The 23354-nt window shown below is 43.4% G+C and overlaps 2 protein-coding genes across 3 annotated transcripts in view; both read left to right on the top strand.

Annotated features, from left to right (window-relative positions):
- pcsk6 (proprotein convertase subtilisin/kexin type 6) overlaps positions 1 to 14448 on the top strand; it is a 91388-nt gene extending 76940 nt beyond the window's left edge. For both annotated transcript variants that reach the window (XM_080730489.1, XM_080730488.1), the window contains 2 exons: positions 7454 to 7566; positions 13474 to 14448. In XM_080730489.1, coding sequence (XP_080586615.1) covers positions 7454 to 7566; positions 13474 to 13571 — 211 coding nt within the window. In that variant the 3' untranslated portion in view covers positions 13572 to 14448. The remainder of the gene's footprint in view (positions 1 to 7453; positions 7567 to 13473) is intronic.
- LOC308287991 (SWI/SNF-related matrix-associated actin-dependent regulator of chromatin subfamily B member 1-like) lies at positions 1148 to 2272 on the top strand (the record flags this gene model as incomplete). The annotated part of the gene is made up of 1 exon (XM_080729341.1): positions 1148 to 2272. The coding sequence occupies one exon, from the start codon at positions 1148 to 1150 to the stop codon at positions 2270 to 2272; it is 1125 nt and encodes a 374-aa protein (XP_080585467.1).
- Positions 14449 to 23354: the final 8906 nt, after the last annotated feature.

The following is a 23354-nucleotide window of genomic DNA, read 5'->3' as shown; positions in this document are numbered from 1 at the left end:
TGACTGTTGCTTGTTTCCACCCAAGTCAGCTCAAAGCAGAGAAAAAAAAATCTTTAGTTTTTTGTTAACAAAAGTAAACCATCTTGATTTAGCTCAAATCACATGACTTCTGGCTGCATTCTCCTTCGGTGCTGTTTGGATCACACACCCCCTGTGCTTCCCTGTGCTTCCGTGCCCAAATCAGGTTTAACGAACAGTCGCCGTGGCAGTGTAGAAGGCGCGTAAAAGGACGAACGCGCTCGGCATAGGCAGAATGTGCATTCTTGCGTCCATTCGTCTGTCCATCACTAATCCCACAGGCCAACTGGGCTGATTAGCACCAAATGTCTTGTGGACACTGCGCTTAGGCTAAGGAATTAAATCCTTGAATAGTCTTTTGTGAGATTTTCGAACGGTGCTCCTGAAAAGAGCTAAGCTCCAACATCTGGCTTTGTCCAAAGATTGTTATACGCCCAGGGTCATATTGGCCAAGCTTTGCGGAACGTGAAGCTCGGCACAAAGCGCTCAGTTTGTTGTATGCCCAGGGTCACATTGGCAAAGCTTCGCGGGACGCTTATGAAATTAACTCATAAACAGCACCGCTCACTTCTCACTAGGTGCGATTTTCTTTTTTACGCCTTTGGATCACAAGAGACGTGGCTGGACTTTTTCATGTTGTCCATCCCTCCCAACCTTTCTTAATGCGATGTCTCAGACACGCCTTGAAGGAACTTCTTGGCATTTGTATGAACATCCACTTGAACAAGCATAGACTGATTTTAATTTGGTACATACAGTTTGTATCCTGGTGTTCCATGCAACATTGCGTGATGTGTACCGCATGAGGTCGGATTGCTCACTCAAGGCCATACCATGTTTAGAAGCACTTTGCAAGTAGTGGAGGCTAGACACATGTGGAGTAAACTGAAGTCCTAAAAGAAAATGGTATAGGTTCAAAAGCCTATTGTGGAGGAAAGCATAGTTGGTCCTGCAGCATTGAGATGAAAACAAATACGTTATTTTGATGCAGCAACCGAAGTGGATGTTCCTGCAATAATATGATGACATCAATATGATGTCAAGCATCTCCATAGTTGGCAAACCCACAGACAGACATTATATTTGCGGAATTGGCAGGGTCGTTTTGTGCTGACGCAGCGGTTTCGATATGGCGCTTAGCAAGACATTTGGACTGAAACCTGTCAAATTTCAGCTCGAGGATGGTGGGGACTTTTATATGTTTGGATCGGACGTTGGAAATTACCTGCGTATGTTCAGAGGCTCGCTGTACAAGAGGTACCCGTCTTTATGGAGAAGAGCGGCTTCAGTAGAGGAAAAAAAGAAAATTGAATCATCGCATGATCGTGGTGGCTACACTACCCTGGCTACTAGTGTGACCCTGCTAAAAGCCTCGGAAGTAGAAGAGATATTTGAAGGAAATGCTGAAAAGTACAACGGCACAATCGGCACAGAGCCACCTGCCAGCCTCGGAGAACAGAAAGCGAAGAGAAACAGTCAGTGGGCCAGCTCTCATCATCTTGATGCTGTCCCATGCTCTACGACTATCAACTATAGTCAACTGGGCCGAGACGGGAAGAGGAGGACCTTCCCCTCGTGTTTTGATGACCACGACCCGGCTGTGATCCACGAGGACGCAGCTCAGTCTGAAGTGCTGGTGCCAATACGACTGGACATGGAGATAGAGGGGCAGAAGCTCAGAGATGTTTTCACGTGGAACGCGAACGAGAAACGGATGAGCCCCGAGATGTTTGCTGAGATCCTTTGCGATGACCTGGACCTCAACCCCCTGGCCTTCGTCCCAGCCCTCGCCTCGGCGATTCGACAGCAGATCGATTCCTATCCGTCAGACGACGTCCCGGAGGAGCAGACGGACCAGAGGGTCATCATCAAGTTGAACATCCACGTCGGGAACGTCTCTCTCGTGGACCAGTTTGAGTGGGACATGTCCGAGAAGGAGAACCCTCCGGAGACATTTGCCCTGAAACTGTGCTCCGATTTGGGGCTGGGTGGAGAGTTCGTCACCGCCGTCGCATACAGCATCCGAGGGCAGCTGAGCTGGCACCAGAGGACATATGACATCAGTGGGAATCGCCTTCCCACAGTGGTGACCGCCATGAGAAACACAGGTGATTCTGACCAGTGGTGCCCCCTACTGGAGACCCTAACAGATGCAGAGATGGAGAAGAAGATCAGGGACCAGGGAAGAAGCACGAGGAGAATTAGACGATTGGTGAACAATCCAGTGTTAATTTCATCGACTAAAACTGACTAAAAATGTTCCTTCGACTGACTTAAGTCAGTTAAAAAGGAACTAGAACTGCAACTTGCGCCTTATGCCCAAGTAGGCCATGTATAGCCTACTTGTGCGCCAGCTGAGTGCGCCATGATGTGTGCTCGCCACTGGCATCACCACTGGCATCACCAAGAAAGCTGGTCCCTCATTGTTTTTTTAATGATGATGTTGCCAGAAATGCTGTTCCCTGATTGGGCTAAAACACACCCAGCTACCTACCTACACATACCTACTTATCTACCTACATAAGTAGCCGAACACAATACTTGCACGCTAGTAAAAACTAGACCAGGTCAACCTGGTTGTGCCAGACCCCCCTGTCTGTCATCATCATTTATGACATCATGCCTTTTGTAGGCATGTCATCATCATGTCATCATCATATATACCCTTTATATAGAAAACCCGGACAGACATTTGCTTATGTAGGCCTACCCATTTCATGGGTCTGGCAATGACATTTGGGGAAATTGCAAGTGTGGTTGCCGTCTTTGCATGTTACAATTCAAGTCAATAGTTACTTTATACAGTAACTTTTAGCCAATGAGGAAGCAGCAGAAGCTTGACCAACTGGGTGATGACATCATGACATCGTACATAAAGGCCATATATGGAGCGTACATAAATTAGCCAAATCTGTGTGTGTCTGTGTTTATGCCCATAGCCAATTATGGGCCATATCAGAGAGCGGAAAAAGGTGATGTCATAACGCCTTACGGTTTCTGAGAAAAATACTTGAATGTGAGTCTTCGCTTTTTCAGTCAATGGGGGGAAATGTATTCACTAATAAATTAATAATATCAACAAGTACTATAGTCTGGTTACCCTCCTGTTAAGGTAGGGACACTAATAAAATTCACACCAGTGTGAACTGAGCGGTGCAGTGTGCGCAACAGCACTCTGGGTGGTTGCAGCGGGGGGGTTGCTAACTTTAAACGCATTGTAAATCTTTCTTTGTATAGTATTAAAATCAAGTTCATTACTTACAATATAATATGAAAAAGCACTATGGCATTTGTGCTGCAACCGGTCTCCCGAGGGGGGCGCTGTGTGTGGCCACTGACAGACATAGTGAGTGTACTTACTATACACTCACTCCTAGGAGCGATGCATGCACCGCTCGAAAAAGGTTTACAGGCATAATTAAAGGCATATTTCACTTTCAAAAAACACTTTTGGTCATTTTATTGTCTAATCAGGCTTTTGTGAACACCCGGGACAGTTTTTGAGTTGCTTGATTTAGTATTTAGATATTTGATATTCATTTTATCAGACACTCCCCCTTCATATACAAACAAACCCATTATAACTTCAAACTCCATTTTAACCATGATAGATTCAATGAAAACACCTGTACTTTTTTCTTGACACCCTCCTAATACGTGAGCAGGCTGTGTGATTGATAACTTTTTTTTATTTATTTTTAATCATGTTTTGGGGAAAATGAAAAACATTAAATATAATTGTAGCGGCCCTCGTTTTGAATGAATACAAAGTCGGATGGTCTCAACGGGTGTTTTTATTTTTTACTTATCACACAGGATGAAGCTTCGTTGAACACAGTGAAAACTGTATGAAATTTAGAATAAATAAGACAAAATTTGAATATTACAAATACAATCTGTGCTATAATGCAGTGATTCAATCCAATTCATTTAAATAGCAAATAATCAATAAACCAATCCATTTAAATTGCAAACAAATACACCAAAGCAAAGAACAACACACCCATAACCATAACCCAAAAACAACTATCCCACAACCTTAATTAGAATCGCCCCGTGTGTTTGTGTGTTTGTGTGTGTTTCCATCTGTAACTCCACGTTCAGCAGTTGTTCAATTGTCTAAAAAACATAATACAAAAATCAATAACGCATGTACCTTGCCCAACATCAACTTTATCACCTTCAAATGTGTCTCTACTTCTCATAATCCCCAAATGTTTAAAATATTTCCCCAAATTTTGGCCTGTAGGCGGCTTTGTCCTGTGATGCGATTTACATCACAAATGGGCGTCAACAAGCGTCTGTGTCAACAATGCTTCATCATTACAAACTGCTTCAACATACTTCAACAAATGACTGAACGTTGCATACAAACTAACACCCACACCCATAATAATTATAATTGGAATAAAATGGACACTTCGATTTGCACACACTCAGAGTTATGGTGTTCCTTGAAAATACAATGTTTGAAATCCTAACTTAAGCTCCCCTTGAGAAGGTCCATGAACCATCGTGGACTGTTCTCTCTGCTGTCCTAGTCTCGCATAGCCAGATGATTCACAACTCTGCCTGAGAAGTAGGTGGAGTAGGCGGAGCTCTATGAAAGTCTGGCTATGCGAGACCACTGTCCACTCAACTCCTACCCCATGAATCACCATCAGCGGTTCCACACTGGCTCAATCACGGTCTGTCATCCGGCCTTTCTGAAGCTAAATCTGAATGTATGACAGGCCTCTCCCTCTCTCTTCTCTGTCCATCTCTGTGTGCTTATGACAGTTTACTGATGTGACTTAACGGTGGTGATGTTGAGGGAGACTGCAACCGTTCTCCATTACAAAAGCCCATGTTCATATACTCTTGTTTGTTCTCGTCTCTCTTTTTTCGTTTCCATAATTGCCTATAAATCAGCGCTGGGGCTTAACCCATTTAGGCCTAGAATTATTGACTGCTTTAACTATTGAAAAATAGCAGATATACAAGCTCACAGCGCGGCACCGAGTGCCGCGCTGCGAGCTTGTAGATCTGCTATTTTTTTTAAATCGTGAAAATGTGTGCAAATATTTCAATATATATTTTTCAAAGCAAACTTTTGTAACTCAAATCTCTGCTTCTGGGGGTCCCTGGAACAATATATTTTGAGATGGGAGTCTGCGGCCAAATGCATGTAATTTTGGGGGTCCTTGACGTGAAAAAGTTTGAGAACCGCTGATTTAGAGGAAGGATTTAGAAGGCGGGTCAAAGATCGGGGCAAACATATTCAAAGACTTGCACACGTTTTCACGTTTTTTCAAAAATAGCAGATCTACAAGCTCGCAGCGCGGCACTCGGTGCCGCGCTGTGAGCTTGTATATCTGCTATTTTTCAATAGTTAAGGCATAAAATAATGGTTTAAAGTGGTTAAAATCGAACGCGACTCGGGCGCGTTCCCGGTATTTGAGAGTTTTAATCTCAGGAGGAACAACAGGGAGGAGTGACTGAGGACGTAAATCTCTCACCTGCGCCACTAGGGGAGAATTGATGGCCGCATCAGTGTTCCTTTAGCTCACATTAATGGCACTGCGCGCAGGGCTGCGGCTCGGTGGCAGGAGCCTGTTATTGACACGTGCGTTTCATAAATCATCCCGGTGCTTTATGGAGGCCGTCAGTGGCAAATAGAGGCTCTTAAAGAAGGTCATGGTTTGCGATCGTGGAGGGGAATGGATTCTCCTGCCTCCCTCTGCTGGGGCAGCGTTGGGCAATAAGAGTTGAAGCAATACATGTTGTACAGTATAACACGATTCTATTGTGAAAATAGCAGATCTACATGCTCTTGTAGATCGACTATTTTCACAATTTCTGCTTCTAATATTTGACAATTTGGCCAATGTTTCATTTGTCATTTCATAGGTATTAACACTTATGTTGCAATGATTTTTTCCGGCCAATGTCTCGCGTTGCCAGGTTACCATAGACTTCCATGTAATTGTGCAATTGTGTAAAAAGTGCACGCCCATGCCTAGATGATGCACCACGTGTGTGCAGGCTATTCACAGCTTTCAAACAACAAAATCCGCTTGGAAATCCGTTCAGGCATTCATGATTTATGAGCCATTATGTTTTCTTCAGATGTAAACAAACATGGCTGCCATGTTTGAAAGAATGGGTTGGTATGGGGGTTAAACATGCAATTTCGCGATCGCGATCATGCCTAATACATTTCTGGAGGTCCCAAAATTTTTTTTGAAAATGTTTTCAAAAACGGCCCAAACTCGGGAAACTCGGGGTTGGCACAGCACTAGTACCAATACAAACTCGGGAAACTCGGGGTTGGCACCATATGTGTTAAAAAGTCCTTACATTTTCACTTTAGAAATGTGCTATACACTTTATGTTGGTTTGTTTACTGTTGAGTGAGAAAACAACGTTGCACATTAAGCTAATCATCTGGGGACCCCCCAAAATAATTTGGGGACTGCCCTGGGGGTCTCGACCCACAGGTTGAGGACCACTGGCCTAAATGGTGAGGACAGGGACGAGGGGGGACACCAAGGTCCACAGGTTTGAGGAAAGGGTTCTTCAACAAATCAAGCAATGTCTGGAAGGAAGGAAGGAAAGAAAGATAGAAAGCCTGTATATGAGAACATCAGCACATCTTACTACTGAAAAGGAAGAAAAGGATATTTAAAGGGATATTTCACTTTCAAAAAAACTTTTGGTAATTTTATCATCTAATCAGGCTTTTATGAACACCCTGAACAGTTTTTAATTAGCTTGATTGAATATTTAGATATTTGATGTAAATGTTACCAGGCCCTCCAGGCCCAGGGCCTCTCCCCACACACACCCATTGTAACTTCAAACTTCATTTTAACCATGATAGATTCATTAAAAACACCCATATATTTTTTTGGTGACTCCTACTACCCTCCTAATATGTGAGCAGGCCGTGTTTTTTCGATAACTTTTTTCATTTATTTTTAATTATTATTTTTTTGTATTTTTTCCATTTTCCCAAATAATTATTAAAAATAAATGAAAAAAAGTTAATGGAAAAAACACGACCTGCTCACGTATTAGGAGGGTAGTATGAGTCACCAGGAAAAATAATGGGTGTTTTTAATGAATCTATCATGGTTAAAATGGAGTTTAAAGTTACAATGGGCGTGTATGTGGAGAGAGGCCCTTCCACTGCTCCCTGTTGAAAGTGGAATATCCCTCTAACTTCAGAACATTATTCAGTGTATTTTTAGACATTGTTGTTCATATTGACATAGAGACTGAATCCTCCCTCTCAAAGAACTTTTCTGTCCTTGCTTGATGTGTGGAAGGACATATTCAGCCCATTCTGTGGCAATGGAGGAGGAGTATCAAGGAAGAGTGTTTTTTATTTAGAATGATGATTACAGTCCAGTACATCCCTATGAACCTTTCTCTCTTTACTTTTGGTGTGCAGGTGCGAGGAGAATTGTCTGACCTGTGATGGCCCTGGAACAACTTGTACCAAATGCAAGGATGGCTACAATCTGGTCAGCAGGATGTGCATCGCGAATGCCACCTGTAACAATGGTGAGTTTGTGTATTGATCACACTCATGGCAGACATAGCTAGCTGTGATACAGTAGGTCTTACATTGTCATAGCGGTGGATATATATACTACTGTAGTATATATCAGAATCAGAATCGTCTTTTAGTTTTTACAGAAGTAAAAAATCAAACCTCGGTTCGAAGTGAAGCGGTGAATTTTTATTCTATGTGTTCTAGAACTCTATACTTTCTATGTTCTTTAGTTCTATATTTTTATGAATTCTGAATGAATGAATGATTTTGTCTGGAGGGCCAAATTGGCATGTGAAGCTTGACCAATCCTCAATTGGTCAGGCATGCATGGGACATGTATGGGACAGACAAAATGTACGGGACAGACAAAATGTACGGGACAGACAAAGCCACACCTTGGAAGCGGCTTTCACCGCTTCAAAAAGGGACATTTGTTTTCATGCAAGTTCTATCGTATTGTCATATCACAGTTTACAGTTTAGGCATTTAGCAGACGCTTTTAATCCAAAGCGACTTACAATAAGCAGATACAACATCGCAATAATAAACAAGATAATAGGTCAGTACATTAACAGCAATATAACAATGTAAATGGATATCTATCTAGAGAAAAACACAATATAATCAAGTTCTAAAGAAACCTAACAAACAAATGTTAACTAGCTTCATGTATGGTCATTGATTTTACTGTAGTGCTAAGGGTTTAGGTGGAGTCTGAAAAGGTGAGTCTTCAGTCCACGGCGAAAGGTAGCGAGTGAGTCCGTTGTTCTAAGTGCGACAGGGAGTTTATTCCACAACTTGGGAGCCAAGAGGGCAAACTGTATCGGACGAGTGGATTTTTGCCCTGGAGTTTTTAGCGAGGGTTCGGTCAGCATCCCTGTGTTGGCTGATCTAAGTGAACGAGTGGGGGTGTAGGGGTTGATCAGCTTTTGGAGGTATGGAGGAGCCATACCTTTGGCTGCTTTGAAGGTCAGCATCAGTGTTTTGTATTCCATGCGGGCCGCAACCGGGAGCCAGTGGAGGCTGCGGAGAAGGGGAGAGACATGTGAGAACTTAGGCTGGTTGAAGACCAGTCGTGCCGCGGCATTTTGGATCAGTTGGAGAGGTTTGAGTGCACATGCCGGGAGACCAGTGAGGAGAGAGTTACAATAGTCGAGTTTTGATATGACAGATGTCTGAATGAGGAGCTGCGCTGCCTCCTGGGTGAGGAACGGTCTGATTTTACGGATGTTATAGAGTGTGAACCTACAGGACCGGGTGACTGATGCAATATGTGCCTTAAATGATAGCTGGGTGTCCAGGACCACACCAAGGTTTCTAGCAGTCGGAACTGAAGTCACCAATGCATTATCTATGGAAATAGTGAGATCTTGCATGGGGCAAGACTTAGCTGGAAAAGGGAAGGGGGGGAAGGGAGAAAAGAGATCAATCAAAGAAAACAAACAAATTATCAACAGATAAAGGTATGTGAGCATAGCAGCAGATACTGTGCATGATACAGGCCTACTATGGACGTTAGTTGAGGTGCTAGAAAACACAAAAAATACAAAAGTCAGTGTTTTGTACTGTACATGGTATTACGGTGCAAAATGTCAGCACATAATCCACAGGTAGACTAGACCAGTGGTTCTCAGAGTGGATTTCAGGGACTCTCTAGGTTCCTTTATCGGGGTCTAAATCGACCCTTACAAGCCTGTAACTTTGACAGTGTACAAATGGAACCAAATGGACCCTAACAGGTCCATTTGGTTCCATTTGTAGTACCAGTGTTGATTTCGTTGACTAGAACTATGACGAAAAATGTTTGTCGACTGCGTTTTTTTTCACTGACGAAAACTAAATAAAAACGAAATAAAAACTAAGCTGTGATGACTAAAACTAAGACTAAATATATTGACAATTTCGTCAACAAAATTAAAACTAGACTAAAACGTTAGGGATGAACTAGTGCTGAAGAGAGTCATTTTATGTTTGGTTGCTCTCAGGTGTTGCATGCTGAAAATAGCAGATCTACACACAACGCGTTGTGAGCTTGTAGATCCGCTATTTTCAGCACACAACCAAGTGTAAAATCAGTCATTATGATACCATCAAGGCCTGCCAAAATACATTTTAGTTGACTAAATCAACTGTAGATTTAGTCGCCTAAAATCCTATGATATTTAGTCGACTAAACTTTAGTGACTAAATTATGACTAAAACTAAAAGACATTTTATTCAAAAGACTATGACTAAAACTAAATCAAAAATTGTTGTCAAAAACAACACTGATTTGTACACTGTCAAGGTTAAGGGGAGACCTTCAAATTTCAAGGTTTTGAGAACCACTGGACTAGACTGACCGCAGGTACAGGTCCTTGAGGAAAAGAGCAAAGGAAAAAGTCCAAGTGACTTTGTCCCTGGTACCGTATAATCCACAGGTAGGTCCAAGGAAGAGCAAAGGTCTGAGAGCAGCCTGACGACACGGCTGCCTGTCACCAGACTGCTGAACGAGGCCCCATGCCTTGTTCAGCAGTCTGACGGCAGCCGGGTGGAAGCTGTTCATGAACCTGGTTGGTGCATCATCCTGAAGCAAGTGTTGCATCTGGAAAGATGTACTTCCCATTAATTAATTAACCCATTTAGGCCTAGACATATTGAATGCTTTAACCAGTGAAAAATAGCAGATATACAAGCTCACAGCGCGGCACTCGATCTGCTATTTTTGAAAAACCGTGAAGATTAGAATTTTGACCCGATTCTATAAGTGTCTTTTGAATCCTTCTAAGGTTTTTTTGAAAAACCTATGTTTCTATTTCAGCAATCTGGCTAGCCATCGTCAAAGAAAAGGTCCCTTTCACTTAACTGGAGCTCAGTTAGTCTGTTCTTGAGAGACTGCTATGTCAGTGCATGGTTCTCAAACTTTTTCATGTGAAGGACCTCCAAAATGTATTTGGCCACGGACCCCCATCTCAAAATATGTAGTTCCAGGGACCCTCCAGAAGCAAAATTTGAGTTACAAACGTTCACTTTGAAAATACATATATTCAAAGATTTGCACACATTTTCATGACTTTTTCAAAAATAGCAGATCTACAAGCTATGCTATTTTTCACTGGTTAAAGCATTCAATAATTCTAGGCCTAAAATGCCTTTCTCACACGATTGGGCTTTGTCTGGCCCTCAAATACCTTTTTCTTTTACAAAAGTATGCACATTCTAATCATACAAAGCTTTTTTGTCAATCAAGCATTGCTATTGTATTGATTAGAATTTGTCCTCAATCTGGAATGGAAGCATCCAGATAGATACAAATATGTTTTTCTTTTATCTAACAATAACTTCAGTCTATTGGCTCTTTATATGTTTTACCTTCCCTTTTGTCTATGGGTTTGTGGCCCTGTGCATTGCAAGCTGCTTGAACCCTAGAAGAAACAGTCCTTTTACCCAGGTGCGTCGGAATAATGAACTTGAATAGCAGAACAAAGGGGGAATCCTGCACACTGTCTTCACTTATAAAAAAGATATATTGGTAGTGAATACAATGTTTCAGTCACTCAGAAGGTCAGTGTGTTACTGTATAACAACCCCTAATCTGTGAAGCACAGGCTTTATGCAGCAAAAAAACGAATGACAAAAAAGCATAGTACTGTAATATATACTTGGGGTGTAGAAGTTCGACAAGCGTGTAGGTTTTTTTTTTTTTACACTGCCAATTATATTGCTTATTGTCTTCCCTTTGAAGCAGTGGACAATGAAGTTAGTTTGATTTGGCCCTGTTTCAAAACTATTGTAGGACATAAGTCTGGCTCAACTGGCAGGCAAGGTATTCTTGATTTGTAATAGTTTATTGTTGTCTTACTCCTAGCAGACTCAGAGGGTGACTGACTACTACTACTACTGTAAGCCATGGGCTGGAGACTATAAAGCTATAGATGGACATCCCACATACTGTAGTAGGGGCTGCATAGCTCTGGTCCATCGCGTCACCTCCCGGTGACGCTCTGACAGACCCGTCGGGAAATGGCTAGACTCCAGTATCTCAGCCCCTCCGAGAGCTCAACATCAGTCAAAATAAACAAAACTATTTCACTACTCACCAAACCAAAGGTAGTTTTGCGTTGTTGAAACTCTATTCTCCGCGGTGGTGAACCCCTCAGCACCCCACCCACTCTGCTGAATACACTATTTTTGGCATGAAATAAAGAGCATCCAACTGGACCGCCGCTTATTTCCGGGTTGTGAACCATTGTATCTGCGGTGGCCGCTAGGTGGCTCGAGGTGGGTGCGTTTTATTTCATGACAAAAATAATGTATTTTACAGAGTAGGTGGGGTGCTGAGGGGTTCACCACCGCGGAGAATAGAGTTTCAACAACGCAAAACTACCTTTGGTTTGGTGAGTAGTGAAATAGTTTTGTTTATTTTGACTGATGTTGAGCGCTCGGAGGGGCTCAGATACTGGGGTCTAGCCATTTCCCGACGGGTCTGTCAGAGCGTCACCGGGAGGTGACGCGATGGACCAGAGCAAGGGGCTGCACAGAAGACTTGTCAATGAAAAGAGTAGGCACAATGTTGGCTTTATTTTTAACCGGTTGTTTGTTTAGCAGGACTTGGCAAGCAAGTATTGGCAGGGCAACAGCAATCTTACTATGAGTAAACAGTGGCCTGTTTGGTTTGACCGTACTCCCATGGTGTTATGTAATGGGGCACGGGGTCTTGTATGCCAGATAACTGGCTTCCTCTAAATGTTTTTGTGCCAGAATGGAAGAGAAGAACTTCGATCCAAACAAGGCCAGTCGATTGTATTGTGGACTGAAGATTAGATGATGTGGCATGGGTTGTACAGAAGAGGACATTTGCTCCACCAGTCCACCAGAAGTATTTGTCTGCCTACAGTACATCACACCAGGTGCAGATTTACGTCATCACAACAAGTGCACCGGTGCACACAAGGGCAATGCCGGCATTCCGACATTCTTTAGAGAGAGGACATAGCTAACAGAGATGGGATGAGGCAGGCGTGTCGAATGAGAAAGAGCGGAAAGAAATGTTAGGAGTTTGGAACAAGGTATGACTGGATTTTCTGTCTCTACCACCAGGGGGTCCAAATGGACCCTTATGGGTCTGTAACTCTGAGAGTGTACACATGGAATCAAATGGACTGTAATTACATTCTGAGTCACTGTGAGTTAAATTAACACTGTGGATATTATCCTGAAGATTGGGGCTCCATATATTTCAACCTTTTACAGGGTTCCCACGGTCATGAAATTCCTGGAAATATTTTGAAATTATAAAAATATTTTTCCAGTACTGGAAAAGTTTTGGAATTGATCAAGGGTCCTGGAAGGTCCTGGAAAAAAATAGCTATGCATTGTCTTTGGTCATTGATTTTGTTAATACCTCTGAAATGACAAATTAAACATTGGCCAAATTGTCAAATATTATAGAGGCAGAAATTGTGAAAATAGCAGATCTACATGCTCACAACGCCTCGCAACGCATGTAGAGCATGTAGATCTGCTATTTTCACAATAAAACCGTGTTATACAAAATTCCTCAACTCTCAACTGCTCGTCAGGGTGCCGGGGTCCCCAGTTCAAATATGATTATTTCTGGGGGTCACGGCCTGAAAAGGTTGAGAACCACTGGCATACACTACCTGTCTTTGGGCATTGCGCATAGGAGTAAACGACTCGTTACTGAGCTGAATTATTGTTATATAGTCCTGGAAATCGGGTTAGAAATTCTGGAAAGGTTTTGGAAATGAATTGGTAAAGATGTGTGGGAACCCTGCTTTTATCAAATGGGGGTCAATGGCCTAATTACATATCAAAAGGAGGCTCCTTGAAATTCAAAACTTTAAGAATAACAGCCTATTTCTTCTTCTCTCTCTCTCTCTCTCTCTCTCTCTCTCTCTCTCTCTCTCTCTCAGCGGACGAGGTGTTCTGCGAGATGGTGAAGTCCAACCGCCTGTGTGAAAAGAAGTTGTTCCGTCAGTTCTGCTGCCAAATGTGTCTGTTGACAGGCTGAAGAGAAGATCCCTTATCTCCCATGAACTCTACGCACTTAGCTTCATTCTGTTTTGGAGAAAGAGGAAAAGAAAAGCTGACAACCTTTTGAAAATAAATATCTACTAATTTTCTGAAAAGAAGTACAACATAATTCTTGACAAATTGTCAATAACACAAAATAAAAGAAATAGAAATGTACCACATTATTCTGGGTATATGCCATAATAGGAAAACATTCGGCAAACTTTTGTAAAAAATACCAGATCTACAATCTCACAACGTTGCTACGTGTTGTAAGCTTTTAGATCGAATACTTTTGGCAAAGAGATTTGGTGTAGATGGAAAAAAATATACTTTAGGGTGTAAGGGATTCGAGAATAATGCACTAGTTGAGTCAGCTGGCAAAAAGATAATGCTATCAATAATATAGAGATATTGAATGTTGATTTGTTTTTCTTTTCTTTTTTTACAAAGTGGGTTCATGCTGTTTTTGAAATTGATTCCCCAAATGTCATCCTGCAAGCTGCATAGGATATTGTGTGATTTTCATAAGATATATTTTTTAAAGTGGTCATTTTTATAAACGTATGCATCATGTATAGAACAAATCATGTGCAAATCATTTTGTACCCCAAGACTGCATCATTGTACAAGTGCATTGTGGATGTTTAAAAAAGAAAAAACTCATAACCTATTAATCAGTTATGATAAAGCATTTGATTTTCCTTCTCTTTTTTTTCCAAGAGCAGAAAGAATGTCAATTAGATTTTTTTTAAAGAGAAATCTGTAAAACATTAACTATGCCGTTCAAAAGCTGTTGTACATTTAGAGTATGTATGTGATGTTTTTACGTTTGTGTTCAAGGACTGAAATAAATATGTTCATTGTTTACTTTATACTGTATCTCTCATGTGTTATGCTTACTGGATTATTTGGTTTTAGTTTTTTTTATCATCACCTTCTTAATAATGACTGTTACAAAGACCCTCACTCATCTTCGCATCACGTGGCTAGTCGTTAGGTAGCCATAGTTACCCGTTGAAGTTGAATCTCCATATATGGAAATGACTGACGTATCTCACCTCACCTCACATTCGATATCTCCATATATGGAGATATCTAGCTGCTGACTTCATCAGGGTGATATCACATCGTACACAAAGGAGCGGCCCATATATGGAAATGTCTAGTTAGTGACCTCATCAGGATGACATCATGCTGATGTCACCCATCACGCTGATATCACATCGTACACAAAGGAGCGGCCCATATATGGAAATGTCTAGTTAGTGACCTCATCAGGATGACATCATGCTGATGTCACCTTCATAAACAAACAAGCCCTATAAATAGGAGCCTTTGACACCGGAGAAGCCAGAAGCATTCTTCGACTCAGACCTTATCGCCAGGATCACCTAAGCTTATGGCTTGTCATCGCCTCCAACCATCTCAAGATACTCAGCTAGTTCTCCCAGCAAGACTTCAGAGCCTCTCATACGATTCAAGGCATCTCGGTTAAGTTCTTACCGGACACCACTGCGGCGGGTCCTAACCCTAGAAACCAGTCCCTTTGGAGTAGCAATTCTACAGCGAAGCTCATAAAGTTGTTCCATTGAGTCTACAGAGCGAAGCTCGCAGCGATGCTGTCGATCACACAGAACGTCATCGTTGCCCTCCTGCTCTTCGCCGTCCTCCACCCGCCGTCGCCCGTAGGGGGCGACATCGTCGCCTACTCGGCCGACGGCGGGAACAGGAGCTTCGACGGACTCTCTGCGCTTTTCGGTGACCCGTTGCCCAGAGACGGACAGAAGGGCTTCCTTGTGGTGGCGCGGCCGGAGAACGCGTGTGAGCCTGTGGCTCCGCCGCCGCACAATCGCACCGACGACGGCGGCGACGACTTCGTCGCCCTCGTGGAGCGCTCGGGCGACTGTGGCTTCGCCGCCCAGGTCCTCAACGCCCAGAGGGCTGGGTACGCGGCCGCCGTGGTTCACAACGTCAACTCGACGTCGCCTGGCGCTCTGGTCAGGATGGGATACGCCTGGGACGTCAGCACGTGGATGCGGATACGCATCCCTGCCGTGTTTGTGAGCGGCGAGACCGCCCACTCTCTGAAACGCCACTATACCCACGACAAGGGCGGCCATGTCGTCCTCACGGCAGACGCCCTTCAGGAGAGAATGGTCGCTGTCCTCGGTGAGATTGTGGGCTGCCACTGCCTGCTGGGCACCGTCATCATCGCCACAGTGTGTCTAATCTCAGTCGGCATGGCACTGAAAAACATGCCACTGTTACACCCGGTAGCGTTGATGTCAATGTCTCTAGGGTTAATTCTCACTTGTTGGGTCTGGAACTCGCGGGGTTTGGCCTGGTACCCAATTTGTGGGTTACTGTATGTGACAGTAACCATATGGAATGCTGGTTTACAGTCGGATACGTCAAGCCAAACCCGGCGGTTAACCTGTAACCTGATCATTAACCTGTTAATGATCTTCACCATGCTAGGGCTAGTGGTTGCGCGGGCACATGGCTGGTTGTCAGAGTTGGTGTGGACAGCTCTCTCCATGCTGGTGCTGGACCTGGTCATCCTGGTGCTCTTCAGAACCTTTTGGAAGATGTTTGTGGACGCCTGGAGGCGCAGGGAACTGCGAGAGAAGCAATCCCGCAAGTTCCAGACGGGGGACCCGTACGACGTGTGCTCCATCTGCCTCACAGAGTACCAGGAAGGGGACGGGCTGAGGGTGCTGCCGTGCTCTCATGCCTACCACAGCAGGTGTCTGGACCCCTGGCTGAGTGGCATGAAGAAGACCACCTGTCCCCTGTGTGGGCAGAAGGTGGACAACCAGGAGGTGGCACTTCCTTAAACCCTCCAGAAATACTTTCTTCCACGTAGTGGCTTTGTAAATGTTGAATGGTGCATTTACATGGCCATAGTTTTGTATACAGGTGTCTATGGCGTTAACATTACTCTAATAGTGGTGCAGTGGTTAGCGCTTCGCCTCACAGCTAGAAGGTCCTTGGTTCGATTCCCGACGGGGGACGCTGTGGGCGCTGGGGGTGTGTTCCTCCCTCCGTGTCATCGGCACCCACACCCTAGGTGGGGTTGGTGAAAGGGCCTTTCTCTGTGGAGTTTGCATGTTCTCCCTGTGTCTCCTAGGGTAGGTACCATCACAAAAACATGCAGTAATCCTGGTCTCAATAATGCCTCCCCCTGGCCAGCCGGGGCGCCTGATGGAGGGGAAAGGAACTGGTTGGAATAACGTGTTCCTTCGACGCGCTACGTACATCCCAGGGAAATCCCCACTGTCAGGTGAAAAGAAACAACTTGGACTACCCATGCATTGAAGGAGGCATGAGGTTTGTCCGTTGTCTCCCCAGGCGTGGCAGAGGGAGAGCAGAGCCCAGGATTACATAGGCAATTGGCACTGGGTGAAAAATGGGTTACAAAATCGTGGGATAAAATTTTTTTTAAAAAAAAAGGAAAAAAAGAAAAAACATTACTCTAATAGACCTATACGACCAGGTCACAACGATGCGTGACCTTATTTGCCTCCAGAGCACGAGGGCTCTGGAGGTCCTTGTCGTCAAGGTATGTGACGACCAGGTCACAACGATGAGTGACCTTACTGCCTCCAGAGCCTGAGGGCCTTGGAGGTCCTTGTCGTCAAGGTATAGGACGACCAGGTCACAAAGATGCGTGACCTTATTTGCCTCCAGAGCCTGACGGCTTTGGAGGTCCTTGTCGTAAAGGTATGGGATGATCAGGTCACAACGATGTGTGACCTTATTCGTCTCCAGAGCCTGAGCGCTCCGGAGGCCTTAGTCATCAGGAGTTGAGATGACCTGGTCCAGAGATGTGGGACCTCAGTTGCCGCCAGAGCCTGGGGGCCTTGGAGGTCCTTGGCCTTGGAGGTCCTTAGCCCAGGTCCCGAAGATGTGGGTCCCCCCTTACCTCTAGAGCCTGAGGGCTCCGGAGGTCCTAGGCATCAGGGATCAAGATACACAGGTCTTGAGGATATGGGACCCCACTTGAGAAACACCTATCCACCAAGCGTACAGGACCATCAGGACTCTTACCTCCCAACGGGGCGGCGGCACGAGACTGTAACCTCAGCTCATCCCGACCTGCCAGAACATCGAAGTCATCGATCATAACGACTATCCTGGAGATGATCAGCCATCGGGATAGAGGAGTAGGTCTCGATCCCCAGTAAGACCAGGTCTGGATAGGCAGAGACCCGTCTATCATCCGGATGGGACCCCACCTGAAAAGCAGATATCTGGACCCCTACATACTGACGGGGTGGCAGGCTATCACCTCAGACCAGAACCGGTACGGGGTGGCCAACTCCAGCCTGTTGACAAGATGTCCCTTTTATCTTTGATGGGGTGGCCAGATGACTAAGGGTTTCCGTTCGGGCCTTCTCGATCTTGTACAGATTTCCACGGAAAGTCTGGGGGTGGCTGTTACAAAGACCCTCACTCATCTTCGCATCACGTGGCTAGTCGTTAGGTAGCCATAGTTACCCGTTGAAGTTGAATCTCCATATATGGAAATGACTGACGTATCTCACCTCACCTCACATTCGATATCTCCATATATGGAGATATCTAGCTGCTGACTTCATCAGGGTGATATCACATCGTACACAAAGGAGCGGCCCATATATGGAAATGTCTAGTTAGTGACCTCATCAGGATGACATCATGCTGATGTCACCCATCACGCTGATATCACATCGTACACAAAGGAGCGGCCCATATATGGAAATGTCTAGTTAGTGACCTCATCAGGATGACATCATGCTGATGTCACCTTCATAAACAAACAAGCCCTATAAATAGGAGCCTTTGACACCGGAGAAGCCAGAAGCATTCTTCAGACCTTATCGCCAGGATCACCTAAGCTTATGGCTTGTCATCGCCTCCAACCATCTCAAGATACTCAGCTAGTTCTCCCAGCAAGACTTCAGAGCCTCTCATACGATTCAAGGCATCTCGGTTAAGTTCTTACCGGACACCACTGCGGCGGGTCCTAACCCTAGAAACCAGTTCCTTCTGAGTAGCTATTTTACAATGACCTATGTAATTTTTTTGGAAAATTATATTTTTGCCTACATCAGCTCTTTCCCCAAGGGCCGAATTATGTCTAGGGTACCAAGCCGAGGGCCACAACAACATTACAGGGGGCGACAGTGGCGTTCCTGCTACTCCAGCGACAGTTCAGATATCGTCGTTGTCGGGTGAAAATCTTGTATGACCAAAATCGTTCGTTTTGCATTTGTCATTTTAAAAATGATTTAAACTACCGGTAGTGAAAACAGCTGATCTACAAGCACACAACGCCTCGCACCGCGAGGCGTTGTGTGCTTGTAGATCAGCTGTATTCACTACTTTTGTGCGATGGCCTTGTATGATTTGCAAAAGAACGTACAAGCTTTCCACCCGACAAAGACGTTATACTAGTGTTGTTGCTGCTCTTATACCACCATTATTACTGGGGTTGGTGTGGGCCAGACAGGGGCCCCCTGCGGGCCGCAAATGACCCTGCTCTAGAGTGTGGAGGGAGTTTTGCTGGAAGAACGCTATTAGATACTTCATAACTCCAAAGATCAGAGGAAAGGTCGCAGCAGAGAAACAACCATGGACGCTGACCACGAACATAATATATTTTGGAACTGTCCAAAAATGTACAAATATTGGGATGTAGTGTGGTCAGTATTAAAAGAGATATACCAATATGAAATACCAAAGACAAGTGAACGAGTATGACCAGCTTTGGGAAATATATATGAATGCTACGGAAACAAACACTTGGGGATGATGCTCAAGAACAATATGTGGTTGAAGAGAAAAGGGGAAGAAAAGAAGAAAAAAATAGGCATGTGCAGGTGGTATGTGTGTGAATGTGTGTGAATGTGAATGTCTTTATGTCTTTGTGTGTTATATGTAAAAAAAACAATAAAAAAAAAAAACAATAAAAATATATAATAATAAAAGAAAAAGAAAAAAAAGACAAGTGTGGTATTATATTTAGGAAACTTGACGCAGGAAAACACACACAGAGACGACATGTATCTGGTCAAGGTGCTGCTAGCAGCCAGCAAAATGCAATAACGAGATTGTGGTATAGAAGTGACTCCCCAACTGTGCATTGTGGAGGTAATGTATGTAATGGAGAGATTTACATATAGACTCAGGATACAGGAATTGTTGTTTCTTGAAAAATGGGAGAAATGGACTGAATACACAACCCAGAAGAATGACACCGCAGAGGATTGAAATGGACTGTAATATGATGATGAAAATGTTGACCCTGTAAATGTGTGACAAAAAGTTAAGAAAATCTATCTATCTATCTATCTATCTATCTATCTATCTATCTATCTATCTATCTATCTATCTATATCTGATATACTGAAAGTATCTGGGGTACACTTGAACAATAAACTGGACTGGACATTATGTCCCGTACAAGAGGGGCCAGATCTACTGTCCTATATCAATAAAGGCATAAAAGCCCAAAAATAAATCTTAAAAAAAGAGGGGTCAGAGACAGCTTTATTACCTGAGCAGACTTTTCCGTTTGCGGGAATCTGCTGAACATGTTTTGCCATTCAGTGCTGGTCAGCTCAACGAAGTGCAGTGCAGTGCTCTATGCGACGATGGGGGTCGACATCAAGGAACGTGACACCTGCAGTAGGCTGAACAAGCTTATCAGGAAAGTTGGTTCTGTCTCCTTGGTACCACCAACACTGACAGGCAGGGGCGTCACAAGGGGTAGGAAAGTGGGACTGAGTTACCAGGGCCCAAGGTGGAGGGGCCCTAGTAACTTTAGCTATTGAAAAATAGCAGATATACAAGCTCACAGCGCGGCACCGAGTGAATATGTATTTTTTAAGTGAACATTTGTAACTCAAATTTTGCTTCGGGGGGGGGTAAATATTTTGAGATGGGGGTCCGTGGCCAAATTCATATCATTTTGGGGGTCCTTCACATGAAAAGGTTTGAGCATCACTGACATGGAAACATGGGTTTCTTGCACACATTTTCACAATTTTTCAAAAATAGCATATCTACAAGCTCGCAGCGCGGCACTCGGTGCAGCGCTGTGAGCTTGTATATCTGCTATTTTTCAATAGTTAATGATGGGATTTTGGTTTAATTCCCATATTTGTAATTCCTTTTCCAGAAGACGTTTCCACCCACAGAGTAAAACCACAGTTTGTCAGAGTCAATGAATATCCTGATGGGATTTTGGTTTAATTCCCATATTTGTAATTCCTTTTCCAGAAGACGTTTCCACCCACAGAGTAAAACCACAGTTTGTCAGAGTCAATGAATATCCCATATTGATTTGAAGACACAATAAAGGGAGACCACACCGGGGAATATGCGTTTTTTGATAAGTTATATTGAAAATATAGTCAGAGTTTAAATTGTACTGTACAAGTACAGTATAGAGCATTTTCACCCATAGTATCTCTGAGTACAAGGCATAATGATTTTACATATATAAGTGAGTGTACAGCATAAAATACATTAGTCACATTATGATTGGACAATTAAGCATAACAGTGGGCATCAGATGTTTTCGTGTTGTTGGTCCCAGTAGCAAGGCCAGATATCATGGCTTGGTAATATCATTTTGTTATCCAGTGTCCTGACCATTATGACCTGATTGGCATCTCTCAGCGTCATTCTCCTGTAGTAACAACAACTCGTCACGGCCGTTAGATATTTGTTCAAAACATCATGGCATTGACTTTTAACACTGAAAATGATATCTATACCATATTAAACATTTTAATCTTATCAGTTAACATTCATGCGGGGCCCGCAGTGAATCCTTGTACCCAGGGCCCAGAATTTGGAATCTGACAGGGCAGAGAAGCTCCCTTGGCAACAGGCTGTTACACCTACATTGCAATAAGGAGCAATATAAAAGATCTCTCCTGCTTGGCACAATAAAGACTCCTCTAACTGGTTTGATCCATAGGGTTTGATATAAGGCTGATCAGGCTGGCCCTGGGGGGAGTTAAAATCTGGTCTCAGAGGGAGAGAGGAAGAGAGAGAGAGGGGAGGGAGAGGGAAAGAAGGGAGTGTGTGATTTCAGACCAGAGCTCACTCATCAAGAGAGAGGGAGAGTGAACCTGATGATCACACTGATCTATGCGTTGAGAAGTGACATAGGCCAGACATAGGCAAAGCATTTCTGTTCTCCAGTAAAGTTGTGTTGCTGTTGTTTGAAATATATCAAATTAGGAAAAGGACAACAACTGTTATGTGGTGAATGACCTCTGAGAGATAACATCTTGCGATGACTGCTTGAACTGTGATGTGCTCTTGTTATGTGTATACGTTGGAAAATGTCCAAGGCACTCTCATTTTCAGTAAGTGACTGCAAGTCTGGTTGTTTTTGTCCGTCGAATGTGTGTTTCCCCATTGGTTGAGATGTTGACATGGATTATAGCTTTTCCTGGTAATGTTCATATTCTCGTTCCAGGCAATGTCGATACTGCATACAGGCTTATCAAGATTTTAACATGACTTATTTGCTGTTTGTTCTACTGTCCAAGTGGGAAAATACATCTCCCTTTGAGCAAAGGCAAGCAATATAAGACACTGCTCAAGCAAAACAAGATTTATACTAATTATTTGAATAATCTAGGGCAGCCAAGGGTCGATAATTGTGGACCTGAGCAACTCTCTTTCAAAGTCATAAACAAGAGAACTAAGCCTCACAAAATAAGCCTTGAACATGCACCAAAGTAATTGAAATGTAGATTTTGGAGCTGCTCCGTCTGGAAGACTGATTTTGTGAGTTTGTTTGTTGTTTTAGACCTTATATTTTAAGGTAGTTAAAGGGTTCTAAGCTGGACAATGTACCCATCTCCCTTTAAAAATCCTCCTGGGTACCCCTATAGTAACTTTTGCTTTCATCCCTAATTTATTCTCAGTGGAGCCGCTCCACATTTTACATCTGGATGATGTACTGTATCTCACATTTCAGATTAGTTTTTTTCTTGGAAGCAGTGAGCCTTGTCCAGAACTATGACTCCTAAAACTGAGCATAATAGCCTTTTAAGGCCTTCTTATATTTGGTTAAGAGATTATTCACATACATTCCTTTTAGTGTGCATAAACAGAGTCTGACAAACAATACAGATCTAGTGTAAAGCTTTGGAGCTTATCCAAATAGCTTTCACTTAGAGGCACCATAAGGTTTTCTCAGAAAGCATGTTACATTGGGGTGGAACGACTGATCTAAAAATAGCAAATGAAGCAATTGTAAACCAACCGGCAACTGACACTGAGGATGCCCATAAAGCATACTTAAATACAGTACGTAATGCATATGGACCCTGGGGTGAGCTGTGCAGAAAATCCTTACAGCCTTCAGTTTACTTCAAAGTGCTCTTTTCATCTGTATTTCACATATTTCTGACCCCCTTTACATGTACTGTAGGATCAGAACCTATGCTTTTCTACACTTATCCTTATTCCTTGTGAGCTTAATTATCCATCCAACACACATCATGGTAATCAATACATTCCTACACTTTTGTGTCTGCCTGTGCTTTCTTCTGTAGCCTACAGAAAGATGCATCATAATTATTGATTCTGTAAATGATGTCTGTGTTTGATATAGCTGTGCAGTGGCAATGACTTTGCAGGTGTCTGAATCATTCAGCAATGACCCATTTCTCAGTCTGATAAATGCTATGGCTGGGGAAGTCTCAACGATACAGTATTAATCTTATTAAAGTTACTGGTCCATGACCATCTCAGTGTACAGGGAGAC

This window comes from Nannobrachium achirus (assembly GCF_963921795.1).
Source record: "Nannobrachium achirus genome assembly, chromosome: 7".
Lineage (NCBI taxonomy): Eukaryota > Metazoa > Chordata > Actinopteri > Myctophiformes > Myctophidae > Nannobrachium > Nannobrachium achirus.
This window is presented reverse-complemented; position numbering and strand designations above follow the sequence as displayed.